We start from the raw sequence: 22,500 nt of genomic DNA, 5'->3' as shown, positions 1-22,500 counted from the left end.
TCTAACTGGCTCCTGTTTAAAGTTTCATTGAGAGGCTTGTTAGATAAAATCTGGAGGATGTATGAAAACAATTTTCCCTGTTTACTCCACGTGTCATTCAACAGTTTCAGCTGGTGCTGATGATCTGCATACGGTGTGGTTTCCCATCCTCTGTAGTCACTGCGCCAATATGACTCACTAAGTGAAACACATTTCTTCTCGTTAAATGCTGGCATGGCTAAATGCTGACAGTAGAAGGAAAAAAAAAGTTTTGTCCAGAAACTTAGGTAATTATTTTGGAATCTCAATGAGCATCTTTTGCGCAGAAAATATAATGTGTCACAAGGATTAATACCAGCAGAATTACATGAATATGAATTATTCTTCTGGTTTTCAACAAGATGACACTTTGCTTCCTCGTTTCTTTCAAGAGCATTTTATCAAAACTGTTTTTTTGTAGGAATTTTTCCTTTTGCTTTGTGACTAGCAATAATGTTAAGTGACTGAGGGGAGTAATCAGTAACTATTTTTTTCCTTTTTTCTTTCTTTTTAAAAACATTTAACATTATCATCTCACACCTCTGTTGTCTCCTTCAAGCTAACCTTGTCTCCTCTCTGCATTTTCAATAGCATTTCGCCACAACGAGTGCCCAGACCCAGGTGTGCCAGTTAATGGGAAGCGCTTTGGTGAAAGCCTTCAGCTGGGCAGTTCCATCTCCTTCTTGTGCGAGGAGGGCTTTGTTAAGACCCACGGCTCACAAACCGTCTCTTGCATTCTTAAGGATGGCAACGTGGTGTGGGATAATGCAGTTCCCCGCTGTGAAGGTGAGTAAAGGAGTGGTAGTAATTGAGTGGTTGGCCTTTTGCATTGCACTAGGATCAGGGTAACACATTTTTGTTCCTCTGTATACTGTACTGCACTGTATACATATGGATGACATTAAAGTGTATCTTATCTTTCCCTTTGTGACAGTCCTCTTATAACGGGTTTTTTGCTTTTGTTTTCAAACCTGAACATTTTAGCTACACCCACCAACACGTTTTTTTCATTAGGTGACCTGAGATGAAGCCAATTGCTGGGGACACCTTGGTGTATAAAAAAATAACATCCTTATATTTTCTGACCTCCTTTTTAATATTAGTTGTAAATATTAGCAAGATGAGTGGGATTATTCCACATTAAATCCAATATCACACCCTGCACAGTTATGTTGGCATAGTTAGCTGTGTGACTCAGAAAAATCCAGATATCACCAGGGTAAATATGCAGAGGATTTAAGTCATTAAGAGGAAAATCCGAAAGCATGTATTCTGTTGTCAAGCGTCTCATTGGCTAGATGCCCACTGTGTTATTGCTTACAACGATAAAATGAAAGTATGTTTGTTTTAATGTTCACTCTAGCTAGTAATGTATCATAACTACTGCACATTTCAGGATTGTAAAAAGATGGAATTTATCTGCACACCCAAATAGTGAATGGATCGGTTTTGATAAGGGGAGGACCAGAAATCAATCTAAAAAATAGATTTTCTACTTCTTCTAGGATGCATTAACTCAAAGTGTTTCACAATTGTTGCAGATATAATTGATTAATATGACTAATGCCATACATTGTTATGGCAGGGATCACTAAGCTCTGACTAAATGGTGGTGATTGCTGGTGATGATACATAAGCTTTGTTCATTTAAGTATCTGTAGCTGCAGACATGCTTTGCTTACATGCAGATTGCAGAACATCCATTCACCTCTCCCTGACTCAATATCAATAAACTATTTCCAGCAAATCAGAAAAGGCCAATAGAGCGGGCAAAGCCAAGACGAAGCCAGTTCAGGCTCTTGGACACCAGCAGTGTAGCAAATTAAACACAGACAGGGTTAGTGCTCTAAGGTGCCTAATCAGGCTCAATAGTTATGATACACAAAGGAGAAACCATTATGAAAACATGTCACTTCCCCCTGTGTGCCAAAGCAGCTTTTTATTCCTCTGAGACCGTCTATCATACCCCTGCGTCTGTAGCGTAATGCGTTTTATAGATGTCCTTCAGTATGCTGAGTTGGCTGATTAAATCATTCCACTTCAAAGGGAGCGAGAAGCTGGCACTGTAACTGAGCCCTCCACTGTGCCTGTGTGTTCTGGTTAAGGATAGGCAGTTACAGAGATGCACAGCATCTGTGACCCTCTATTGTAGAGGGGTCGATGAGCTCTTGTGTCTTTTGTGCTCGCGATCAAAGATGTTCTGTTTTTTTCTGTTTGATGGGGATGACAGCAGTAACACCTTTTTGTAGGAGGGTTTGATGACCAATTTAAAGACAACAGCATATGGGGAGGAAACGTATGCATACACATGGATATTTGATTAATGCCGTTGTGCACACGTGCACACAGACGCATGTACAATGAAGAGGTATGTTCCTAGGAGAAATGGTTAACCTTGAAGTTATCTGTCACCAATTTACATTAAATAGACCCTGGCACTCAAAGAAATAGGATAAGCCTACGGCTGATGCATGGGATCATCTATGGACATTGTCATACATCAGCTGGGAAAGACATGCATAATTTAATCTCTATCTGTTCTTTCTCCATTTCTTCTCTCTCTCTCTCTCTCTCTCTCTCTCTCTCTCTCTCTCTCTCTCTCCGGTAGCCCCATGTGGAGGGGATCTGAAGGCTCCCAGTGGGATCATCCTCTCCCCTGGCTGGCCAGAACTCTATAAGGAGGCCCTTAACTGTGAATGGATCATTGAGGCTCCTCCAGGCTACCCCATCAAGATCATCTTCGACAAGTGAGTCGGCCACACAGCAACTGCTGCTGCTACTTCACTGTTTTGTTTTGTGTTTTGTTCAGTCTACCTTCTCACAATTTTAACATGTGCTCACATTTATTTCACTGCTTTCTTTATTCTTTTTATCTGCCTTTCTGGCTGTAATGCAGTAGATCTAATGAACATTAATATACACCCTCAACTAGGATAGCATTATGTTTTATTTATGAATAAGTATTTCACGCTCATTAGTATTTGATTCTTTCATTTGATACCCCCTTCCATGAAGAGCCACAGATATAATTACAGTTTATACATACTCAAATATACATACACAATAAACTGCACTAGACCTGCAAGTTTGTAAATGAAGTGTAATGAAGTGGAGATGGTCTGTCAAGGGGAACCAGAGAGATGGGAAAGGGGAGTATCGGTCCTGATGTTTAAGAGAGAGAGGAAGAGAGAGACATACATTACAGTCACAGGATCAAACGCTACATTAGCGATTCATGAAGGCTCATCCTTGCGAGCCCATCTCATCCTCGCCACTGCCATGATAGCACGCCATGCAAAATGAATACAACATAAATGTTTGTTGCTCTTTAATTTTTATGTAACATCAATAAAATATTACAAACCGCTTCATTTAGATTACATGGTTCTGAAACTAAGCAATTTATTCATGGCTTTGAAGATGAAATGGCTGTGGCAACAAAGAAACAAACACAAACACACACACACACACACACACACACACACACACACACACACAGCCTACACTGATGCAATCACCAAAGCATGCCAAATATCCAATGAGGTTCTAAAAAATGTACAAATGATTGAATTTACCCTCCTATTTTTTGTTAGTTTAATGTTGGTTAAAAGCAAAATTTTCTGAGTTGATTTAAAGAAATTCTATTGTCAAAATCTTGTTTAAATTATTGTCTATTCATCTAAATAACCTTCATTCAAACCTCAAGCTCTTTTTTTGAATTTTTTGGGAATCTCCACACAGGTTTATTAGATTTCCTATAATCTGAATTTCACTTAGTGTTGCTTATTTACCCAAAAGCAGATTTAACCGCTTGGGGGCCCTGTTTGTTGTAATAGTAAAAGCACCTTACCTTTTCAATTGATATTCAGATTAAGTTGTGTATATTATCAAAGTAATTTGCAACAAAAATATGGCATACAAGGAATTTTGACCATCGGGGCCCCTTATGGTCTGTGGCCGCTGCTCACTCTGTCTGGTTGGTAGTCGGTAATCCTTGCATTCGCCATACTGTAAGCCAACTCAATAATGAAGCTGATGAGAATTACCAATGAAACTCAGGCTTGCAGGCTTGCTTATGTGGGACTTACTGGAATCATGTGTATTTACATCACAATACAAATACTTCCATAACATAACTTCCACAACAATCATAACATCCTTACTTCTCTGTCCTCAGGTTCCGCACAGAGGTCAACTATGACGTCCTTGAGGTGCGAGATGGACGTTTTCCCTCATCACCTCTAATAGGTAGTTACCAGGGTACCCAGGTTCCCCAGTTCCTTATCAGCACCTCCAGCTTCCTGTATCTCCTCTTCTCAACTGACAAGAGCCACTCGGACATCGGCTTCCGCATACGTTACGAAAGTAAGGGCCTAGAATTTGTGAACTTGATTACACATAGTCCAACCTACACTTAAAGATACAGGATAGATCTACTTTTAAAGGGGGCTTCATCTCAGAGGTAGAGTGGTTGCCCCTCGACCAGAAAATTAGCGGTTGTATGTCACAAATAAGAATAACGGTTATCTTAAAGGAACGGCTCATTTACCCATGCTTCACAGACCCTAATAGAAAAGAATCTATTACAATACAGACAGACCAAATCAGTGACAATAGCAATACGCCTTGTTTACTGTACTAGTAATAAGTGATTGAGTCTTGCAAATACAATCTCTGCAGGCTCTCAATTTCACCATGAAGCCATTCTTATTACAACATCTATAATTAGAAAGTAAATGGGGTGTGATTGTTCTGTCACATGTGTAGTTCACACTGGTAACCTTTTGCACTTGCTCATTTATGAATATCTGCAATGTGTTAGTAATTCATGATGAGCGTTTCTTAGGGACAAACTATAAAAGGTGGAGACGAAAAGAGTGCTGAAACCTCTTCTCTTGGTTTATTCCTGTGGAAAAAAGATGCTCAAGTAAATTATTTAGCAAGATTGCTTTTTGGAAAGCAACCACCTTTTAACATGTATTGACCTATTAAAATCAGGATGTAAGCATATTTCTACAGCTAGCAGGTGACTTTTCAGTATCTGTGTCTCTTCGTTGCTTATTTTTTTGTTTTTGTCCCCTTCTTCTCTAGCCCTGCAGTTACAGTCGGACCACTGCGTGGACCCGGGTATACCTGTCAATGGACAGCGGCACGGCAATGACTTCTATGTGGGCGCTCTGGTGACATTTAGCTGTGATGCGGGGTACACACTTAGTGACACAGAGCCTTTAGAATGTGAACCCAATTTTCAGTGGAGCCGCCCCCTGCCTAGCTGTGATGGTACGTTCCATAATATTGACCTAGAAATGAATAGTCTCCTGCCAAGTGTTATCCTATTCATAAATGGTATTAAATCTAAATTCATTGTTGTATGTTGTTCCGGATGGAACATGAGCAATCACTTTGATCACTTTGCCTTATATTGCATCACATCTAAATTGCTATATATTTCTGAGTTATTATAAAATCCATATACAATGATAGCATTTCTTTCAACAATTCTTGTTTTGGACTTTAAAAGTTTCTGCCTTGTTTCATCATACATGTTTTATATGTACGGCCGTGAGCTTGCCCTTTGATGTTTTTCCCTTTATCCTCATCTGTAAATGCTTTTATATTTAAGGACAGTATTGATTTCTGCCCACTCTGTAATGATATTGATGATATCAGTCTCTTCTTGTTATAATGTCTTGAAGGGCACTTCTTGTAAAATGTACTTTACCGCATTGTAAATGCACAGACAAGTTTAGCCATTTTTGGGGGAAGTTTTATTTCTGTCTTTATCCACTTTGTTTTGCCCTCTCTGATTTTGTCTTTCCTCTCATTTCTCTCCCTCATCCATCTCCCACTGTTTCTATTCGCCCTGTGTCGTCAGCATTATGTGGAGGTTATATCCAGGGCAACTTTGGCACCATCCTGTCACCAGGCTTCCCAGACTTCTACCCACACAACCTGAACTGCACATGGATAATCGAGACCTCCCATGGCAAAGGTTAGCAGAGAAATTCTGTGTCAACACATGCAGCAGTCAAATTCAATTTCCCTTACAATTTAATTTCCCCATATTGAGTGGCCTTTGTATTTTGCCGAACAAGCTGACTCTGTGCGCCCAAAGTGCTGAGAGGCTGGCCTAGGGCTACAGTGCCATGAGACTGTTCTCCAGTCATGTCACCTTTGGTAGTGCGCTCACATCAAATTGACACAGCCTTATTTGCAAATGGCCTCTCTTTGTGGGTGTAATGTGTGTAAGTAGGAGGGAAGGAAGACAGGGAATTGATGCTGTATGTGATATGAAACTAAGAATGTCTTGTTTCATAAAAATCCAAATACCTGAGCCTGTTTCCAGTGAATATAAAGCCGTTTTCTCATATTAACCCTTGGACGATGTCGGGAGAATCTGGTCAGGACAGTTTCTTTCTCTTACATGTAGCACAAAACAGGAGATCGTCTGTGCAAGATACGTTGTCACTTACCGTTAATACTGACAGAACTTCCCAAATGTCGTCGTCTGTCCGATTTGACATCTTTGTGTAAATCACCCTTCTTCTTCACCGTCTTATGTTTCTATTCTTCTAGTTTCGTGTCAGCTGTGTGATAGAAACATCAACAACCCGCCCACTCGCTCGGGGTGAATTCTCCAGACAATGACCTGTTCTATTCACACATGGGCTCAATTGCACATTTCACAGACTTTGTATTAGGGAACTGGCAGAGTAATGTCCGTTTAATGCCCAGTCCATCTGGACTGCTGTTGCAACAACTAGTAACTACAACACCACACCGGCTCTAACTAGACTGGAAACAACAGTCACGCCGCACACACTTGTTTGGGCTTGCGATCCGGCCAAAGAGTAGCAACGGTTTTGAGTGAGCCAAAATGGATACCAATACCATTTTGAATGGAAAGTTTACTTTTAAAAAGTTTACAAACGGTTCCATTGACATGACCAAAATGGTCCATGTGTTTTGTCGTTGTGAACTGAGCTATCATCGCAGTACGTCCAGTCTGAAATACCACTTGATGGCCAAGCACACAGCTGATGCCAATTCTCCGCCCCCTCTCAAAGTATTTTTTTCACCATTTATTGATGGACAGCGTTGAGATTATTTACTCCAAGTGAGAATGTTACGTGTGAAGTTGAACACATTAGGCTATCAATAGATTTTCTTCCTCTCTTATTCAGGTGTCCAATTCACCTTCCACACCTTCCACCTTGAGAGCCCTCACGACTTTTTGTTGGTGACAGAGAACGGCAGCTTCTCTCAGCCCCTGTGGAGACTGACAGGCTCCACACTGCCTCCACCTCTCAGTGCAGGACTGTTTGGGAACTACACGGCTCAGATCCGCTTTCTCTCGGACTTCTCTGTTTCCTACGAGGGATTTAACATCACTTTCTCTGGTAAGAATGGATTTAGTTAATTAACATACTGAAAGACAAAAAGATGGATAGCTGGTGCTGATCACAGTACTGATCCATACAAATTTCAAAGAGAGAAAGGATTAAGGTTACAACGTTAAAAGCACTAAATGAACATATTGAGAGTGTACATCTCAAGTCCATGAGTATGGATCTAAGTCTCGCCATGACCTTTTAATTACAAGGGTCTGTTTCAAGTTATTGACACAGACCGCAATGCTTAGTTGGGTGGAGGCCACCATAAACAAGGAGCAAATACCTATCTAAGTATTTGTCCTAGAAATGTAATTACAGCCACTCAAAAGTGAATAAGGAAAAGGTTAACATCTAGAGAATTGATTATTTGAAATGAATCAATTAACACAAAGCTCTTATGGTCATTTACCCACCACGAGCATCATTTCACCTCATTTGGCTCTCGCAACATGCCGTGATTTGAACACCGTAGGCACAGTATGAAGAATAGCACAAAATCTAATAGACTGACAGTTTGAAATATCAAATACCACCTATTTTAAAAATGGACTGTGGCCTCAGGCCACAGGACATGGTAGTATCTATACTGTTATATTTTATAGAAATTAACCTCACAAATCACAGGTAACCATGTATTTCTATGTACTAATGCATCTTAGGACACACAACATTTACACCTTTTCTCTTTATTCTTTCTTGGTTTTTCCAGAGTATGATTTGGAGCCATGTGAGGATCCCGGAATCCCACCCTACAGTACAAGAAAGGGCCTGCAGTACGGAGTGGGAGACGCCCTCATCTTCTCCTGTTTCCCGGGTTACCGACTGGAGGGTCCGGCGAGGGTGACATGCTTAGGGGGCAGGAGGCGGGTGTGGAGCTCCCCTCTGCCAAGGTGTGTTGGTAGGTGGTCACATGCTTTATTTTGGCTTTTTTCTCTTCCCCTCTACCCCCCTCACAACGACATGTTGCCACACTAGCCCTTTTAAATACACCCATTAAGAAATGTACAACACTCTGTCACCGTGGAAGACAGGCATTTCCCTTTCATTTCTCTTCGTTATCATCTCTCCATCACCCCACGTTGTGTCTCTTCATTGGATAGCTTCCCAGAAACAGCTTTTTTGTCTTTGTCTAAATTATATAGAGCAGCAGCTCTAATGAGGATGACATTAAACAGCTGAATTATGTTAATCAGTGATGTTGCACATTGCTAATGCTTGGGAAGCATGATGAGTCAAACTGCAGATTTAGGTCAGTATGTTGATTCTATGACAATATTCTATGAGTCTTTATGATAGGTAAAGCACGGAGCATGACCAATGGTCTATTAAATATTGAAGGCACTGTTAAACAATGATTGCATTTAAGAAATAATAGAGCTATCTGCTTTAATTATTTTATGGGAGGAGCGGCGGATAAGACCCTGGACACCTTGCGCAATATTGCTGCCTCTTTGGGGTCCGGGCTATAGCCATGTGCTACAGCTTTGACCTCAACCTGCGCGTGTGACTGGTCCCTTGTCTTTTGTCTGTCTGTGTGTGTGTGTGTATGTGTCTGCATGTGTTGTTTTGTCGCCCTCCCAACCAGCTCATCTCTCTGCGTTTTTTTGGCCTCGGGACGCGGTCCTTGTCTCACTGTATTGTTTGTAATTGTTTGTATACGTTAATTTCGAAATATAAAATAAAATAAAAAATTTGATCACAAACAAATTATTTCATGGGAGTATTTTCACCCCTTGCAGATGTCCTTTCTTCAGTTTCTAAACTTAGGAGGTAATTTGTAAGCGTTAATATTTTGACACTCTATTGGAAACAAGTAATTACAGTTTAGTAATTGCAATTTACTGACATCACATTTATTTTCGTTACCCACACCAATAATATCAGATTTTTGTCTAAACATGTAGGTCAAGCTATTGCAATAATTTTCACTTGCCTGCCTCTTTTACTCTGGTTCTCATTTGGTGTCTATCTTTTGGAATAAAGATGCTACTTTGTAGTTTCTTGGTCTTTTTTGCCTCTCAATCCACATTTGTGTAGGTTGACACAGATAAGACATTTTGTTACTTTTCATACTTCATATTCAGCCTAAGAAACTTGATGCATCTCCATATACCTCTTTGACAGTCCCATCAACTCATCATACCTCACTTCACAAGATCAAATGTGGGATACATTTGTGGTCATTTCAATTCTGGCAGCTATTTTTCTATAGAAAACTTTGCCCCACTCTTTTCCTCCACTCTTTTCCTGATGTGAATTGGAAAAAGCAATTTTCACATAGAGCTGAAATTACTGTTAATCATATTCCGATTGCATTGTGATTATGATGATATGCCACTCAACATTCAGGTTTAGTCACTGACCATATCCCTCTCCCCATCACCTCTCCTTTGGCATGACAGCATGAATAAATTCACTGTGAGTTTCAAGCATATAGCGATTGACATGTCCTCTGCTCTCTCCAACACCACCACCTTCTCCCCTCTTCTCTCCTTCTGTCTCTCTGTCTGTCTCTCTGCTCCCTCTCTTTTTCTCTAGCTGAATGCGGCTCATCCGTGACTGGCATGCAAGGGGTGCTGCTCTCACCCAACTACCCCGGTTACTACGGCAACAAACACGAATGCATCTACTCCATCCAGACGCAGCCTGGCAAAGGCATCCAGCTTCGAGCACGAGACTTCAGACTGGAAGAGGGTGACATACTCAAAGTGAGGGGGTGGGGGGAATTGTACCCTCCCCACATGTGTACGCAGTCGTGATAGCACATGGGCGTTTGCAGACCTAATCACCTTAATTCAGATGCATCCTCCCACTCTCCCTCTCTCCCTTCCAGGTCTTTGATGGCAGCAGTAATAAGGCTCGTTTGCTGGGGGTGTTTACAGGCAGCGAGCTGCTCGATACAACCCTGAACTCCACATCCAGCTCCATGTGGCTGGAGTTCATCAGCAATGCGGATAACACCAGTAAAGGCTTTGAGCTGCACTTCATTAGTGAGTAACACACAAACACCCACCTTTCTTTACATTTAATATTTTTATTTTAGTATAGTTTGTTTGCCTATATCTAATTTTCCAACGCTTCTTGTTGCCTGCTTTTTTCTGCCATATGAAATCCCATTTATACTTTCTTCTTTAATACACTCCTCCTTGTTCTGACCTTCCTCATCTTTTCCTCCTCTCTCTCTCTCCCTCTCTCTCTCTCTCTAAGGTTTTGAGCTGGTGAAATGTGAGGATCCAGGTCTTCCCCAGTTTGGCTACAAACAGGAAGACAAGGGTCATTTTGCAGGGAGCACTGTGTCTTATAGCTGTGATCCGGGCTACACCCTGAAAGGTCCCGAGGTACTTACCTGCCTGCGGGGGGAAAGAAGGGCTTGGGACAGCCCCCTCCCTCTCTGTGTTGGTGAGTGTCAGAGGCTCTATAAAGGGGTTAGAGATCAAGTGTGTCTAAAAGTAAACGCAAAAGTATTAGTTTATTTGCCATTATACTTTTGGGTTCTGCTGATGTGTTTTTTATTACATTGCATTATATTAAGTTCAGCTGTTCACCTAACATGCTGTGTGTGATAGACAAAGTACTTAGATTCTTTATTTAAGAAAAAGTATTTATATCACCATGTAAACATATCCTGGTACAGGATGAATAAAATAAGCCAATATGCAGAATGACCATGGTGAGTGTTATATAATGTTATTGGATACTTTTTATAATGCAGCTGTTTGATGTTGTCGCTTTAGATTAGTTGTTTAAAATAAAACAACTTGTTGGATTTTATAAACTGTATAAAAAAATCCTAATATGCAGTCTAACTAGTAGCTAAGGCAGTCATAGAAAGGTAGTGAAGTAAAACCATACAATATAAATACTCAAGTAAATAGTAAGAAGATAGTAAGTGCTTCAAAAATGTAATGCGTAAATGTGCCAACATTGGTTATGTCAGCTACCCTATGGGATGTAACCTAGTATTATGTAATGTTATGTTATTATGTGCTATCCTGCCTAACATCCCAGTGTGTTATTACCTTTCCTTACATCACTATCTGTTACATGCCATGTTAAGTTCAGCTCAAACTTTAGTTTGCATCAAACAGCATTGTGTTGTATTGCATTTTATTACAGTTTTATATCAGTGACTGCTTTACTGTTTGGCACATTGCTAATTCTTACCAGATTTTTGAGCAGAACTAAAATGTCTGACCTAGTTCCTCATCCTCATAACAATGGGAATATGTCGTTGCAGGTTTTGTGGTTTGTTTTAGCTCTGCTTTTTTGGGTCATCCATTTGGTTGCTTTCCCAGCACCTTATTCTGCGCATTAGCTCATCTAAAATGACTCTGCTCTATTCAGCTCCGTATATTCATTCACATTGCATCATGATTGCAAATCCCCCCTTTTCACATTATTTATTTTTTCCTACAATAAGACTGTTCTATTAACAGCACACCAGTAACATGGGCAGGTTTTTAACCTCTTGCTGTCTGAGCCCAAAATACTTTAAAAATCAATTTTATGGAGATCATTTCTCCATTAGAGAGTGTACACATCCAATCGTTTTGTAAAGTTCACCTACAGTTCACCTGTCAATGTTTGCCTACCATGGGTTATTTCTTTTCCGAACTATTAAACTGACATACATACATACATGCCTATATGGTGTCATGGTAACAAACCCTGAGCATTTACTTTGTCCTGGGTGACATTTTGACAGAGTCTCTCAGAAACCAGCCAGAAGCTCAGTAAGGAAAACAGGCAGAGTGGTGTTCTTTGACATCAGCCAATGTTATTAGAATAATATTGCTTGGCTTCCATTTCAACCCAAACTGACAGGTAATTCCATGGTTATAAACAACATTCAGCATACTGTATGTCTCTGAACAGGTTTGTCCTCCCAATGCCCCTTTCACAGCAGGCGATAGCCTAACAGCTAGAGTGAATTTGGGAGCAGATGAGGGACTGCTTCTGTTTGTAATGGTGGGATTATTTTCTTGCGGCGGGGACACACTGAACACAGATGAGAAGGGTATAGCGAGCAGGGGAGGAGGAGAAGGAAATTGAGTTGAAAACAATACAGAGTGTCTATATCCTTAAAGTTATAGAAAAGGAAGGTTGCAAGGTTGAATCCCTGAGCAGCTTTAGGTTAGATTTTATTGATACTTAATATTACAGTGCATGCCCAATGTAAATACATTAAGCACCTTTATAGCAATAACACACATTTCTACATATCAATGTCTTTTAATACTTTGTGTATGTGTCTGTTTGATTTGTAGCGTGTCTTCTATATGTTGTATATCCATGTATCCAACAACTCTTGGATGTCCCTTTTGAACTCTTGTAAAGAGGGACAGTTGAAGAGAAGAGGGTGAGACTAAAAGAGAGGAAGAATTTAAGTTGATTCTAGAAATGTGTATGTCTGGACGTAGATTGAATGGGTAGAGTAGCTGGGGGAGTTACACTGCCATGACAGCACTGAGCAGTAGTTTTTTGGGTCATAATGCTAGAAGAAAAAGATGGCTTTGTCTTACTGTGATAGATCACCCTGCTTTCACACTCTCTTTTCCCTTCGTGAAACAGCAGTTTTGCTTCAACATAGAAGCATAACTGAGGGCCAAAGCTTAAAGAGAGTTTAAATCCGCACCAATTATTTGAATATGAATATGTTTATGCTTCTTTTTAAGCATGTCTCCTTTGAACCAAGCATGATCAATTTTATGTATGGGTGTATTGTTTTGTGTACTAATGCTTTTACAGCAGAAATGATCAGAGGCCAGCTCTGGTGATTATTGCTGTTTAAATGTGCAATGCATGAGGTCGAGGGAGAAGGAAACAAAGGAAGGATTTATTTGCAAACATCAGGAAAGGCATTTTTGTCAAACGAAAGGTGACAAAATGTGCCTGATGTGTATGAAGAAACCACAGCTCATCCCGGTCTCGTGGTGTGTTGCTCGCTGTGTGTGTACTGTGTTGTGTTAATTTATTTAATTCCTTTTTGCCAGTCTGCCCCTGTTTGTGTGTGTCTACCATCGTTGCTGATTTTCATCACAGGGTCTATTTGTAACAGATGAAATTACAGCCGTCACCATCACCATCATCATCAGTATGATTTGGCGACCTCCATTTTCCTCCTGTTTGAAGGAGCTACGCTCCTCTCCGTGGAAGGAAAAGAAACAAGAACACTTTCATCCTCTTCTTGTCAGATTAGATGGCTCCAAAAATTTTAACAAAAACACTTTCACTCTGTTGTTGAAGAACATTTCCTTTTTATTCATTCACTTTTAGGATAACAATAGGTGGTGGTAATTGAAGGGGGGGGGCGGTGTTATAAATTGCTTTTCAATCACAGAGCATTTCTGATGGCAATTCCTTACTTAAGGCTGAAAAAACGCTCCATTCTTCCGACTGTTCTTGACAAAATGCTTTGGCCTCTGGTGCTGCTTTGTAGTTTCATAGTTTGTGTTGTCAATTCTTTTTGTCAAAAAGACAGAGCTTGTGTTTGTTGTGGACCCTGTACCTCAGGGGCTTATCAAACCGTGATACTAGATATCATGATGATACTAGACCCAGCATATTGTCTACTACCACTACTACACGCACACCTGTAAGCATCATACATGACATTTCCCTGTTGGACTTGTGACAAGTCTTCCATTGTCTTGGTATCTCTTGCCTACTGTGTTACCCAAGTAGATGCTATTATCAGCGAGTATTTTATAATTGCAACTGTGTATATATTCTGGACCATAACAGGATATATCTTTTTCTGATTGATCCCTAAAAATATAGCATAAAGTATAATAATTATATTACCATATCAGTGACTGATATGGCAAAGATTTAACTAAATGTAACTCTTTTCTTTAAAAGTTAAACTGAACTTGAGTCTAATATATGAAACGTTGTGTTGTTCTGTCAACATGTCCATCAACTTTCAAAGGCAACAAGATGAAGTCATTGGTTAAGATGGTGGATTGCCCTCTCTGAGCCAAGGAGATACACAGAGTATATTAATTTGGCTGCTGTCCCTCCTATCATTCAAAATGCTAACAAGTTGACACAAGCACATCACATTTAAGCTATATGACTGCTATGGTCAAGAAAGCTGACTGGGGAGTCCCAGCTGTACCCCACATCCCTGTATGCTGAACAACTACAGCGGATAGCTATGGCTATCTTAAGGGGTAGCCTACACGCTTTAAATAGGGAATTCCAGTATCTCCCTTCTGGACAGAGGCTAGAAGTCCCTGGTTGCAGAACTACAAGATTGAAAAACATTTTCGTCCCATTGGCAATCACTCTAATAAACAAACTGCAGAATTAGAATTACTTTGCACAAAAAACAAGCACATTGGTCATGTACTGTTTTCTATTCTTTTTATCCATGTTTTACTGTCTCTATTACATGTTTTAATGTCTGGTGTGTTGCATGTTGTGGTGGTCTACAAAGTTTTAAGGATGTCCTGCCTCTTAGACTGTAAACCTAGTTTACCCACGGGTACCAATAAAGGGACCTGAACCTATGTCAGTAATTAATGATGACCAGAGGAAAGTGAGGTGATGCAGTTTCTGGCATCTTAAGGATGTTAACTTTGCTTTCCGAACATTGATGAGCTTGTACTTATTTTGTACTTTCTTTACTTTTGCTCCTAATCATCACGCTCCTCCTTAATCCCACTGTCTTTCTGTTGTTACCTCTTTTTAGCGGAGTGTGGGGGCACCATCAAGGGGGAGCTTTCCGGTCGTATTCTGTCTCCGGGCTACCCAGCCCCATATGAGCACAACCTGCACTGCTTGTGGACCATTGAGGCTGCCCCTGGAAGCACTATAAGGTCTGAACAACACTCTTTGTTTTCTTGTTTGTGCTTTCTAGTTTTCTGATTACATTGTTCTTTTACAGACTTACTTTCAATCTACCACCTTTCAATATACTTCCAATTTAGCCCACCTTTTTGCAGTGGAATTCATCACTTTCACAGGCTGCTGTGTAATCAATCTTCAGTGAGATGCTATTGCCCAATAGTTGAGTTACCACTGGGTGAGGGGATGTGTTACCTCAGAGCCTCAAGAAGGTCAAGTGTTTGGCTTTGAAATGTATGTATTTGCTGAATTTGATTAAATGTAAAAGCCTAACAGGTAAATGGTTTTGGCTCGAGGTATTTGTTGATACGTTTCAAGGTAATTTAAACGTGAGGTTATTCTCTAGCACCATATTTATTTCCCATTATGTATATTATATAACATACAAAGATGTTTTCTCCATAATTTGTCCACCAATCCTAATTTCCTGCCATTATCAAGCAGCTCGTCAGGGTTGTAGTTGCAGCAAGACCAAGCAAACCAGTTTTTCTTTTTCCACCTCATGTCCTGCACATCAGCTCATTTTCTGTGAAAGATGTGGCAAGGGGTAACATGAAGTTAGCAAGCTAACGTTAGCTAACTGACGAGTTGTTCAACGGCTGACTGGTTCTGCCCTGCTGTCATGCTGCATCGGTTACAGAGAGTAAGCAGGAGGAGAATGAGAATTTGCTGACCCACTGCCACTGGGTCTAACGTAGCGGGCCGCTGACCCACTGCTGCTGGGTCTCCCTGTTTACGACTCCACTGACACGTATTGGTATTGTGACAGCTAACAACTATCGCCATTTTGTTGCCAATCAATAGACCATGGTAACGGTCCAATGGCCGTTCTATCCATTTCTCTTGTATGGTCCTGCAGCTCATCCTTTGGAATGCCCAGGTGTTTGTCGGCTGTGTTCTTGGGCTGCGCTATGATATTTATTCCCATGGGGTTGTGTTGTGAATGGTACACCCCAAGGACAGGCACCTGGAATCATTACTGGATGACACAGTCAGCTTATCAGCCATACTGTGATTTTTTTATTTTTATTTTTCTCAGACCAGCTAGAAAATCATGACATTTTCTTTAATGTCAGTTACATTTTTGACTCAAGTTATAGGACACAGGAATATCTACATGTACATATACATCTACATAATTATCTACATGCTTTAGCGTCCACCACTTACAGCTCTATTTGCTTTTCTCTATTGACTCTCCATGCCTGCCTGTTAACGTTGAATGTATTATAATAGTGTATTCATTAATGTATGCACATGTTTGTGATGGGCTCATTGCTGTGGCTTTCAGGAGACAACTGAGACATTACAGCACCCTAATTTTGCCAGCATTACTGAAGCAAGCTGCCAATTATTATTGTCCCTAACGAGGCAACTTGCTTTTCTTTACCTCACCTCTCCTCAGCCAGATCCACCCCAACAATCCATACTGTAGCCATTACCCTTCAAAAAATACACCCCCATTTTTTAAACCACAGTCTATTATCACAAATGCACAGGACACATTCTTAACAAATGGTGTCCTTGTGAACGTTGAAGCCTTAACCCTGGTGGTGTTAGACTCTGTCCATTAACCTACTTAGGACTCAAGACATGAGTCAGACATTTATTAACATGCTCATTATATCTTCCATGTTTTGAAAATTGAAATGGAATGCCATTAAGCCACAAACATGGAGCCAGCAATGTGTGTTGGGTGTATTTGGAATATTAATTATATTTATGCACTGTCATGAAGCAGCTATGTAAAGTAATGGAAAAAGCTTGTAAGCCTAGGTACGTGAAGGAACAGTGACGTTCAAGGAGAATACTGTAAACCCATAAGTACATGTGTATTATATATGAAGGGACATGTGGAAAAGGCAGAGAACACAATAGATGGGTTAAGTAGGAGGGCTATAATCTCTCTCTTCTCATAAATTGGATTAACTTTTCCTGAAAGATAACGCGCTGATCATAGTGCAACATTTATTGCTTATATAAATCCTAGCGTTTTTGAATGCACATTCTATAAACAAGGTTCATCAATTTTAGGGGGACAGGACGAAATTCATCATATAAACTTAAATGATAGTGATCAATTTTACTATTTGTTTATGTCAACAGACAACAGCAGAGCTTTGGTATCTGCCCTGGGAATGCATTGTCTTGAAGTATTTGCCTCTTTCAGACGCTTTTAGCATCAGTTTGGTTCATTTCAAATCCAGTGTGATGGACAAAATGCAAAACAATGAAACATTTTCTAATACTTTCAGACTGTACTGCATACTGTGGTATGTCATTTTCATAATATTGTACCGTTCTGTGTGGTTGTCTGTATGGATTTATTTGTGTGTAAGCCGCACACACACATTCCTAGGTCCCTCATGATTGCTAGTTTAGGTTCATTAGTGCCTTCACTACCTCTGGGTCCCCGGCATTCCTCTGCATGGTATGCTCCATATCCCTGACTTTGATCCTTCCCACGCAATTCATTATTGAGAGGAATTTGCAATGCAGTAGCCCAGGGATTCCTTGTATATCAAATAGTGTAACTGAAGGTAGCACACTAATCAAACCACACTGAGTTCATAAGAGACTCTGAGTTGTGCTGAGTGACAGCTAAACATCTAAAAAGCCTACGGAATGATTTGCAGACAGTTGTTGATAGAAAGAGAATATAGGTGGGAGGCAGAGACCGCAATACATACATGAAGAGATAATAACAATATAAAAGGAATAGCAAGTATAAAGGAGACAATGAGCCGTTTCACCAATCAAACATTCAGTGGTTAGGGCGATCAATGGGGGGGATCTACCTTAGTCCACATGGTACACTGAACAATGAGGCCATAAGTATTCATATGGAAATGTATTATTATTATTATTTAGCATTAAGTAATGAGCATGCCCTTGAATTTGTGAGCTCCAGTGCTGTTAAACATTCCATTCTGTGTGGGTTATGAAACTGTGAAATGCTTTTGGGACTGTTCTTCACAAGGCATCAATAGATGTAACACAGCAGGGATTTTGGTTAGACCCATAGTTAAACTCTGTCCATGGTACAGTCTGGCTTTGGGAGTATGGAGAATTGGCTTCTTTTGTTTTGGATAATAACAATGATCTCCACGATCACTGACAGCAGTCTCTCTCTCTCTCTCTCGATCTCTCTCGATCTCTCTCTCTCTCTGAGCTGAGTTACAAAATGTCTTCAAATCCCAAATATTTCAAAAATGCTGCTGTCGCAGTGTCTTAGTAGTTGTTCCTTTGTTGACTGTCTACGGAGCATCTACAAAGATTTGTCTCTAGATGAGATCATCAGTACTGTCTGTTTAAAATAAATAAGTTACTGTATTCAAATTATTTCTTGGGGGTGGGTTTTCCCTTTTAAGGAGCCAAATATACCACTTTTCCAAAGCAGTGCATCCCCCATTTATCATTCTCTATCACAGAAATCGTGTCCTCAGTCTCGAATGAAAATGCACATGTATCTTACTGGGTTTGCACAGCCGAAAACAGAGTTTCATATACAATGTATTTCCTGCGTGTGCGTTTGAGTGCGTCTGTTTCTTCCTAAGAACCAATTTGAGTTTTGGACCACTCAAAGTAGGGATTGTACACAAAAAAAATGTACTGTCTTTTCTGTACTTTTTAAGGGGGAATGTTAAGAATACGAAGTTGGGTTTTTGTCATTTTAAATTAAGTTCAGGTTAGAAAAAGATTTGAGATTGGTGATAGTGAAGAATAGTGTTGAGTGATAAGAAATAAATGTGGAAAATGGATGTTTAAAGTACAACGACGGTGCTTCTACTCTCCATGTTTTTAACTTTAACTTTTATCTCACTGATTATTTTCACAATTTCACACCTTTTCCTGCCTAAAAATAATTGGGACTTTATCTGTATAAAACTGTTAACATGTTATTGCATCATGTGCCTTGCAGTACATGAAGCAAACAAGCTTGGTGTCAAGACAACCTCCCCACGTGTTGGTTGTACAGGCTGGTGGGCTCGCTGTCTCTTAAAGCTCTTGGTATGGATGTGTTCTTGATGGATGATCCCACAGGGACAGTCCCACAGAGGCCAAATCCACACATACTGATGAGGTTAGCTCTGTGACATTGCCTTTATACACACAATCTCAATTAGTTGTGAGAAAGCAGACGGTTCCAAGCGCATGTTTGCTCTTCATCTCTCTTCTTCCTCATAACACACACACACATCACATACTTACTTATTGATCAGCTTCATGCACACATACAAGTTCTGTGAGGACTCCCCACAGGACTCATAATTGCAGCTAGACTATTTTGTATTCATATGAGTGTCTCGGCACACTCTATTTCTTTCTCTCTTTCTCTCTTATGAATACAAAATAACTTAGGTAGAATCAAAAGAGACCTGAGAAATCTTTTCCATCCTTCTCTTCCTCATCTCCTTGCAGCGATTCCTCTGACACTTGATCAAGCTATTTTTTTCTTGTGAAGAAAATGGACAAGTGTAAAGGAGAGCCCTCAGCTGTTCACTTGAAAATATGGCTTTCTATGATTCCACAAAACATTAACTGTACACACATTTCCCATTCCTTGGTGGGTCGAACAGTAATTCCACTTCTCTCTACCTGTAGTTTTAATTAATCTTTATGTACCCTACCCACTCCACTTCAACTCATCCCTCAAGCATTTGTGTTAAGTGGAGAACCTGTCTATAAATGGAATTTCCACTGGCAACAACCATTGTTTTCAGTTGCTCTGCGATGAACAACTTCAGATGACTATCTGTAAAGCATATTGTTCACATTTAAAAAAAAAGTGAACCTGCACATATACTGTGCTCTCTTTCACACACAAATTTCAGAGGTAGCCGTGGTTGCAGGGTTTGCATAACAGAGTGCACTTACAAGGAACTAAATAAAGACCTTAAAAAGGATTGGTTCATAAAAGAAAAGTTTAGTCTGCATGCCTTACACACATGTTCAACTAAGAAATAGACGGAGGGATTTTTACACGCCAGTCTCTTTTCTTGCTACCTTCCTGCATTCCCCTTACAGTATCTTCTCACCATCTTCTCTTTTTCACTATCTCCTTATTCCCGCCCCCTAGCCGTCACTCTCAGAGAGTGACGAGGAGAGATAGGCTATTTAGATCTTGTATAAATGGAACAAATTATCCTAACATGCAGCCCACGTCCATCTTATCCGTCCGACTGCTCAGCAGAAATCCCTCCATCCGTCAGAGCTTCCTCTGCTCTCCATCAACCTCTTATCCTCCCGCCGCCATCCTCTTCTTCCTGTAACCCAGCATTGATTAACGTTGGTCTTGTTTTTGTTCCCTCGCTCACCTTCTACTTTCCCTCAACATACGTCTTCCTTTCCACCCCACCTTTTCATCTTCCTTTTAACACATAAATCTGGAAGTAGAACATGATGCCGTTCGGTGTCTGACAGTCCTGAAGGTTGCATTAGAACAAGAGACCCGTCAGCTCATGAGCATGGATTCAACACATGACCGGTGCTGGATTCCAACATTGCTAAGGCAAATCCCCAGAAATATATCTCTCACATCCTCAATGCTGTCTCGTAACACCTACATGTTCACACACACTGTACATATGAATGTTAATAATAGGGCACACACCTGTACATATACTATAAGCAAATGTTTTTTGTTTTTTTTTAACTCATGCTGACAAATCCTGTGAAACACCTAAGTACCTCTTCTCTAGGGTGTGGGGAGGCGGAGCATGGGTTAAAGGATCGTAGTACCTAAGGGTTTCTTAACAGCCTTGGCATAACAAGCATCTGACTGCCTGTGGTGCTTATATGTCCGCGATGGAGGCCTTTGGATACGAAGTGGAGGGGCTAGCCTGTCACCGGGATTTAATGTTGTTTATTATATAATGCTTTAGTCCACAGCTGGGGTGGCTATGGCTCAGTGGTAGAGCGGTTGCCTGCCAATCGGAAGGTTGGTAGTTCAATCCCCGCTCCTGCAGTCATTGTCGAAGTGTCCTTGGGCAAGACACTGAACCCCGAGTTGCCCCCGGTTCTGCGCATCGGAGTGTGAATGTGTGTGAGTGTTTATCTGATGAGCAGGTGGCACCTTGTACGGCAGCCCCGGCCACAGTGTATGAATGTGTGTGAATGGTGAATGTTTCCTGTAGAAAAGCGCTTTGAGCGTAAAGCGCTTTGAGCAGTTGTTAAGACTGGAAAAGCGCTATATAAATACAGCACATTTACATCCACCTGGACTTGTAGAATTATTTGAGAGATGCGCACGTTTGGGGATTTAACATTGCATAATATCAAACATCTTTTTGGGTAAGCTTGCAATATTTCAATATTTTATTACTTTATTTGTCTCTACTATTTCATCTAGTGAACTGAGATTGCTCAAACACATTGTTTCTTTCTAGCAATATCCACCATCACATTTACACACAAATACACACCGGGGGTTCTGGCCAACTATTCCATGTTTTTGTTCATTTTACGATGTAACGTTACTCGTTAACACCATCTTTTCAGGTTCCTCCTCAGCAACAGTTGCTAAAGAACGATCACTTTCACACCCACAATTTTAGATTAACTAAAGTTGTTGACACCCATCTCTCCCATCTTTAAACTGCTACCACCATAAACAGAAGTAATGGGTGTAATCTCTAACTCTTAATAGACAAACTTTGGGGTTAGATTATCTGTGCCACAATAGAAAACAAAGTGTTGTAATTTAAGTTTGGTAGCAAATCACAATTTGATGTCTGTGAGGTAAACCGGTTTAGCTTGCTCTCTTTTATCTCCTCTATGAGCATGTATGTATTAGTAATGTGCTGCAGTTGCTTCTTTTGCAATGTTATTATTTGCATTTTACTTTGAATGGTTACTGAATATCACAGGGTATTCACAAGAGAACTGTAGGCAAAGGAATGGGTGCGAATAATTAGTATTAATGCAAGTTCTTTGATGATGAAAGTTGGAAACGTGCTGCCTTACAGACATAAGAAAGTTAATGCATATGCCTGTCTCTCTCAGTGCCTCTGTGTACCAGGCTTGGATGCCTATTGTATGTATGAGGATACCTCTCAGTGTACATTTGCATGACTATGTACTTGTGCGCCTGTCTGCATCTGTTTGTTTAATGTGCACTTATTTCGCAGGCATTACAACAGGACTTGTCAAGTAGGTTCCATATAGTATGCATACACACACACACACACACACACACACACACACACACACACACACACACACACACACACACACA

The 22,500-nt window shown here is 40.4% G+C and overlaps 1 protein-coding gene across 1 annotated transcript in view; it reads left to right on the top strand.

Moving 5' to 3' along the window:
* Positions 1-22,500, top strand: part of csmd2 (CUB and Sushi multiple domains 2) — a 240,948-nt gene that overhangs the window by 139,618 nt on the left and 78,830 nt on the right. Inside the window, exons 16-26 of the mRNA XM_034892760.1 lie at positions 610-804; positions 2,627-2,765; positions 4,196-4,383; positions 5,110-5,298; positions 5,894-6,010; positions 7,203-7,418; positions 8,122-8,310; positions 9,951-10,120; positions 10,246-10,402; positions 10,620-10,811; positions 15,109-15,235. Of these exons, the coding sequence (XP_034748651.1) occupies positions 610-804; positions 2,627-2,765; positions 4,196-4,383; positions 5,110-5,298; positions 5,894-6,010; positions 7,203-7,418; positions 8,122-8,310; positions 9,951-10,120; positions 10,246-10,402; positions 10,620-10,811; positions 15,109-15,235 (1,879 nt within the window). The remainder of the gene's footprint in view (positions 1-609; positions 805-2,626; positions 2,766-4,195; positions 4,384-5,109; positions 5,299-5,893; positions 6,011-7,202; positions 7,419-8,121; positions 8,311-9,950; positions 10,121-10,245; positions 10,403-10,619; positions 10,812-15,108; positions 15,236-22,500) is intronic.

This window comes from Etheostoma cragini, chromosome 14, assembly GCF_013103735.1.
Source record: "Etheostoma cragini isolate CJK2018 chromosome 14, CSU_Ecrag_1.0, whole genome shotgun sequence".
In the NCBI taxonomy this organism is placed as follows: domain Eukaryota; kingdom Metazoa; phylum Chordata; class Actinopteri; order Perciformes; family Percidae; genus Etheostoma; species Etheostoma cragini.
The sequence above is the reverse complement of the archived record's forward strand: the minus strand, read 5'-3'. Positions and strand labels throughout refer to the sequence as shown.